At 30.1% G+C, this 6,692-nt stretch overlaps 1 protein-coding gene across 1 annotated transcript; it reads right to left on the reverse strand.

The window, feature by feature from the left end:
• Nucleotides 1-3,610: 3,610 nt before the first annotated feature.
• LOC109341600 (probable N-acetyltransferase HLS1) lies at nucleotides 3,611-6,295 on the reverse strand. The gene is made up of 4 exons (XM_019579541.1): nucleotides 5,992-6,295; nucleotides 5,601-5,731; nucleotides 3,724-4,584; nucleotides 3,611-3,666 (listed from the first exon to the last, which is right to left on the reverse strand). Exons 1-3 carry the CDS (start codon nucleotides 6,163-6,165, stop codon nucleotides 3,729-3,731), a joined length of 1,161 nt encoding a protein of 386 aa, XP_019435086.1. The 5' UTR covers nucleotides 6,166-6,295; the 3' UTR covers nucleotides 3,611-3,666; nucleotides 3,724-3,728.
• Between the last annotated feature and the right edge of the window lie 397 nt (nucleotides 6,296-6,692).

Here is a 6,692-nt window from a genome sequence, read left to right on the forward strand (position 1 = left end):
ATATCATCCCCTTTGAGCTTATTTATCTATTTCCTTGTTATTTAGCTCATTACAAGCTTATAAATGAAAAACCATGATTGTCCTAACCTTAGGGAATTTTGGAGCTTTGGAATTGTTTTGGGAATGGGTATTAAGTAAGAAAATGTGCATTGTTTTTCAAATCTTGTGGATTCTTGGTTATGTCTTAATGGTTGATACAATTGTGTACATAAGTGTTCATAAAAAATTAAAAATAAACGAAAATAATAAAGAAAAACAACAAAAAGAGAAACAAAAGTGAATAAAAGGTTGAGTAAGACAAAGAGGATTGGAATTAGATTTTTGGTCTTATGTTGGGGTTGATTTTTACTTACTTTTTACTTATTCCTCATTGTTCCTCTATTCCATTTGGTTTTAGCTATATATCCCATATTTATCCTACCTTGTCATTGGCCCCATTACAACCTTGAAAAGTTCTTTTGATCTTTATGTGCATGTGCTTATGATGTTGATGTAGAGGCTTGTCAAGCCTATGGTTGTGTTCGTTTTCATGAAGTGCTTTGAGTGTAAACACTTGCAACCTAAGATACATGAGTGTAAATACTTTAGAGAACATATCTTGTGAGGTTCTATCATTGTTGTGACTTGCCTCTTGGTTTGATTGGTTTCTTGGCATACTTGAATTCATTGGATGATATTCATGGATATTTTGATTTCATTCTTTTATTCTTGTGTGTTTAAGTTTGCCCATTTCATTGCAGTTCCTAGATTTCATTGTGAAGTATGTGATTTTCTTAGGTGTCTAGCTTTTGTGACCTTCTTGCATGACTCACTTTGGTGCATATTGGTTAGCATAGCCTTATTTCTTGATTTTGCCCAAGAGCGCAAAAGGTTAAGTGAGGGGATATTTGATGAGCAATCTATTACACACTATTCATAACCTTAATTTAGCATGATTGATGATTCTTGGTGCCTAATTGATTTTGTTTCACATGGTTCAGTGTTTTATACTTTATTAGAGTAATATTCCCAAAATGAGTTAATTTGGGATTATTTGTCCTGATTAAATCTATTATCATTTTCAGATCACATTTGGCACCAATGGCATTTTGGGCATTATGGAAGTCGAGGATATGTGTTGAAGTGAAGATTGTATTTTTAATTTTATGAGTTGTTTTTATTGTAATTTAGCTTTGGGCCCATTGTTTAGGCCCAATTCAGTTTTATGTGTGTTGGATGGGTTAAATTCGGATTCTCCACTCCAAACACACACACTATTACTTTTCCTCATTTTGAAACATAAACACATTTTCGTTTTCCCTCTTTTGCTATGCTAGAGTTTCATACTTATTCTTCATTTTCCGGTTTGCTTCTTCCACTCCATGGAAGGCTAAACTTATAGACTAAATTCCTTTGGTAATGTATCACAACTCTCGAGGTTTTGTTATTAATGCATTTTCGGTTTCTTACTATTGATTTCTCTATCCTATTTATGAATGTGGTTGCTTAATCCTATTGTTTAGAAAACTGGTTTGTGAGTATATATTCGTTTAGTTGATTTACTCTCTAGTGCATAAACGCTTAGTTTGTGTAGATTTGTTAATGTTTCATGCTTATGCTGGTTTCGCTTAGTTAAAGGCTTAGGTTATGAAACTGTGCAAATTAGGAAGATGATGTTTGGAATCTGAAATTAATCTTTTGAAACCAATGATTGAGTTGTGAACAAATAAACCAAAGGGATTTAGCCATTTTATCACATTGTTATTTACTGTTTCTGAATTTGTTTATTGTTCATACTAATCCAACAACAAAACCCTCATTTGTGTGTGAGTATAAGGTGTTTGAATCTTTGCTTGAAAGATAATCTTTGGGAAACGACCTAGGAGTCACTTCCTAGTACTATAGTTCTTAATTGTTATATTATTTGCATCAGGTACGGCCTCGATCAATGAGTAATAATAAACAATATAGGTTATACTAGATATAGTTAATAATTATTTGAAAATATTAAATAAATAATAGTATTTGAAATTGAGATTTATTTTTACAAAGATGACAATTTTTTATATTCTTACTCAATCTATTTTTTGAAACTTAAAGTCAAATACAAGCTATGGAATTTTGAAAATGTCAAACATTTTAATAAACTTGAAATTGTTTTTTGAATTCTCAAGATATACTTTTTAATTTTCCAAAGTATAATATCATTTTCAATGTGGAAATTTGACACCATCTATTTTTTTGAATTTAAATTTATTACTATTTTGATTCCCAATAATTAATTCTTCAAATTAAAAGAAAAAATAAACATAAATTGAATCTTCAACTCTATAATTTTATATCAAAGTTATGAATAATAATAATATATTATTAATAATAATAAACAAATTAAATTATGACTGAGTATAGTTAATTATTATTTAAATGTATTATATATATAATAGTATTTGAAATCATGTTGAGTATTGTTGAACAAAAATCATATTTTTTTAATTATTTCTCAAACTATTGGTTGGAATTTAAAATCATATACACGCGATGAAACTTTAAAAAGTCACATATGGTAAATATACTTGAAAAAAATTGTTATGAAGTCTCAAAATATATTTTTGATGGTTTGAGAGTATAATACAATTTTCAATGAGAAATATTGATATCAACTTTGTTTTTTATTTAAAATTATTATTATTTTGATTTCCTAAAATTTCATTTTCCAATGCAAAACGAAAATAAATCAAATATGATGTGAAAGAATAATAATACAATGTGAATAATATTAAAACAAAGTATGTTATAATAAAGTAAAATTAATAATTATTTGATAACTAATAATATTTGAAATTGTGTTTTTTTTTATAAAAAATACCATTTTTTTATTCTTTCTCAAACTATTTTTTTAATATGAAAGTGAATGATTACTTTAAGGGATTTTAATTACTCGCATCAAGTGACTATATATAAGAGTGTGGCAGCAAAGCAGTTCTTGAGGTAATTTAAGGCTCTCATGAATAAGACAACATAGCCCTCGTCCAACTCAAGTTCTAATGCTCTATTATCATCACTTACACTAAAACTATAATGCTTAGACAAACACTTAGATTACTGACAATGATGACTGAAGGCATATAGCCTTAATTAAAATTATGATGTATGATGATTGAGGCCATGTAGCTTAACTATCTATAATAGCAACTTCTCTATAATTGGTTGGGGCTTGAGGTGGTATTTCCTTCCTCACTTAAGGTTCACTGTTTACAACATCTTCTAGTAGTAAATGGTAGTGTTCTGAAATGTGCTTGTTCGATTTTTTGGATGACTATCATTTGGTCTTTGTGACAGTGTAGAAATGACGCCATCTTTAACAATAAGAGGATGGGTATGAAAGAGTTGTTGGACAAGATAAAATTCAAATCTTGGTTTTGGATCAAATCTAAATTTAGAGTTGCAACTATGTCTTAGTTTGAATGGGTCTCTAGTCCTATTTTGTGCTTAGATTGCTATTGTTAGGCCCCTTCTATGTTACTTGGGTGTTTGTTGTTCTTCTCTTTTTCTCAATAAAATTTTCACTTACCAAAAAAAAACACATTGACATTTCATTATATAGTTATATACTTTACATAATGTTACAATGTCAGAAAGAATAAGATTTTACCAACATTTGCATTTTATGCCTTCAATGAATTACCATTGCCAATTACTCTCTCTCTCTCTCTTTGTATGATACATATGATAGGGTTAAATGATAGGTGTCAAAAATCTCTAGGATCAACAAAAATCACTGGTGAAGAGGATCTAGAAGAGAAGCAATGAGAAGATATAACATGCTTTGAATCCTCATCAAGATTCTTAATGCACCACATGTCTTCATCCCATGAGAACTTGCTCCAATGTGGGACTGCTTCTCTAACTGGGTCCCTTTGGCCCAATTCAGCCACAATGGCCCCACAACCACCCTCATCTCTAGCCATGTTATGCACAAACCCACATAGATACTTCATGAGTTGTGTGCTATACTTACCTTCCATGTGTAGTCCATATAGAAAATACACCCCAAATGGCCTAAAAATATTAGGAAATGAGGGCACCCTTAGCCATGGCATCCATTCATCCAATACCCTTGTACCTACACAACATGCATGTGCTAGTGGTGACACCCCTTTAACTTGCAATTTGAACACTTCTTTGGTGTTCCACACACTTAATATTGCATAACTTGGAGGGTAAATGCCCCTTCTTAGGTCACATTTTGAGAGGTGCTTCTTTGGTATGGCCATGAATGTGCCCAAATTCAGCTTGTTTGATAAAATTAACTCTATGTCTTGAGGGAAAAATTCTGAATTAGCAAACATATGGTTATACATTAACCTTGCAAGGGATGGTGGAATGTGAAGAATAGCAACATTGGAGTTTATTGGCTTGTAATGAGCATAAACAGGTTGCACTAGCATTGTTAGAGCCCTGAACTTTGAGTAGCCACATTTCTTTGTGAATAAATTGATTGAAGGCTCATTTGTACAATCAGTTGCCATGTATGCATATTTGGCCCCTTTTTGCTTGCACCATTCTTCCAAATGTTCAACTAGTTTTGTGCCGATACCAAATCTCCTGCATATATAAGCCAAGTTAAACTTCTAATATTTATACCTTTTATTTCTCATTGGTAGGTAAAATATGAATTAAAAAAATAACAACTTTATATTTTATGAAGAATTGAATAAAATGGTATATGAAGTGATACACATATTGAGACAGAAAATATGGTTAACCAGTCATACACAAACACATTATTCAAAATCTCTTACTATTGCAATAATTATCTCACAAGTCATAAATGAGGTGATAATATATATTTGGTTGAAAATGTAAAAAAAGGCACTAAATTAAATTTAAACCCTTTATTTTATTCCTTATATGTACTTTTAAAGTGGATATACAATTAAAAGTATAAAGTATGATTTGAAGTGAATGGAAAAGTGAAATTTGTGGACCTTGCTGTCTAGATGAAGAATTTAGTACCAAATTCAGTGAAATAATTTAAAATAAGAATAAGACATCATATCCAATAGTTTCTAGTTTCTTATTAAAGTAACCTTAGTGGATACATGTGTCAATGACAGGCTAGCCTTACCTATACTTTTTCACATTTCCATGATATATACGAGGATCATTACCCTTTTTCTAAGAATCTAATCCCCCACCACTTCTTTTTCTGAGATTAGATGCAACAAAAGAACAGAACAGAACAGAACATAAGCAATTATATTGTGTGGAATAAGAAAGAAAGATCAAAATTGTTAAGACTTATGACTCTTGCTTTTGGTATTTATCTGAAAGGCGTGCATTCATGCACATTAACATCCTAAGGATCAATCAAGAGTATTGACCCTCACATTTACCTTAATTCTTTTTCATGCTTTTAGGCTATATTCAATGTAAAAACAAATGGAACCATATATAACATATAAGTATAGAGAGAGATATTTATACATACAGAAAGCTACTCTCTTGAGAATACTTTATTAGTAAGAAATTTTATTAATGATTAGATTTTAGAAGATAAATGCATATATATGTTTTAAGTGATATTGATGTGATCAAGTAAGAGAAGAGTGGAATAGAACCTATGTTGTGGGGAGACCCTTAGCCCCAAAAGATACGCCAACTTTACATAAACTGAATTCCCTCTTGTAACTGTTTTTACACACCCTCTTATTACTCCAACAACTTCTCCTTCTTCTCCATATTCTGCAACCTGCAGTTTAAATCAAATATATATATATATATATATATATATATATATATATAACATTTATTAGCACTAAAACCAATAACTCATCCAAAATCCAAGTTCAAAACAATCCAAACATATTATCATATATACAATTCCAAACATTTAAACTATGAACAATAACAGAAGAAGCATGCATGTTACTTATTACAAATTTATATGTTGATATAATATAAAAGTGAAACATAATATATAGTTTAGTTTAATTAGATTTTGTAACATACCAGCATGACATGTAATGGAAAGTGACGGATACGGCAAATAGGGTCTCCCATAAGGTCAGTGACAAGTGATGGTTTTCCTCTCTGCCCAACTTCACAAAGCTTCTCCATTTTCTCTAATGCCACTTTGTGTCTCTCTTCATCATACTCTCTTATCACCACTATTTTCAAAGACATAGTAAGTATATATATGTTATAGATGGATATAATAGTAGTAAGCAAAAGGGAAAGAAGATTGATAAATATTTGAGTTTCTTCTTGGTTTTGCTAGCTTCTATAAGCTTTTAATGTTTACCATTCATATCTGTATGTAAGCTATATATACATCTTAGAAACCCAAGAATATGCAAACATGGCACCTCCCCCAAAGTTTAGTCACCTTTTTCTTAAAAAAATATTTTTTTTATAAACTATATCCAAATACCACAAGATGTGACAACTAGATTCTATAGGAACATGAGAATAGAAAAACTCACACTACCAAATATTTAACACAACTATATTTTGGAAATATTTGAAGTCGATATATCAAATTGACACGACAATATAAAATAATTTATACTCTTAATTAATCATGAATTGTTAAATCATTAATTTTTCTTAGTAAAGATATATTTTTGTCTTCAAAATTTTGGCCTCAAAATAATCCCTAAAAATATTAAATATAAGTCAAATTAGTTATTTTTAACATTTTATGACCCATA

The sequence above is a fragment of the Lupinus angustifolius genome, unplaced genomic scaffold (assembly GCF_001865875.1).
Source record: "Lupinus angustifolius cultivar Tanjil unplaced genomic scaffold, LupAngTanjil_v1.0 Scaffold_519, whole genome shotgun sequence".
NCBI classification, from domain to species: Eukaryota; Viridiplantae; Streptophyta; class Magnoliopsida; order Fabales; family Fabaceae; genus Lupinus; species Lupinus angustifolius.

Bases quoted from the DNA above. Each gene is read 5' to 3' on its own strand.
- LOC109341600 (XM_019579541.1), bottom strand. From the start codon at position 6,165: ATGTCTTTGAAAATAGTGGTGATAAGAGAGTATGATGAAGAGAGACAC. The intron at 5,732-5,991 runs GTATGTTACAAA...TTTAAACTGCAG, and splicing joins TTCCATTACATGTCATGCTG to GTTGCAGAATATGGAGAAGA. The intron at 4,585-5,600 runs GTTCTATTCCAC...TTATATATGCAG, and splicing joins AGGGTCTCCCCACAACATAG to GAGATTTGGTATCGGCACAA.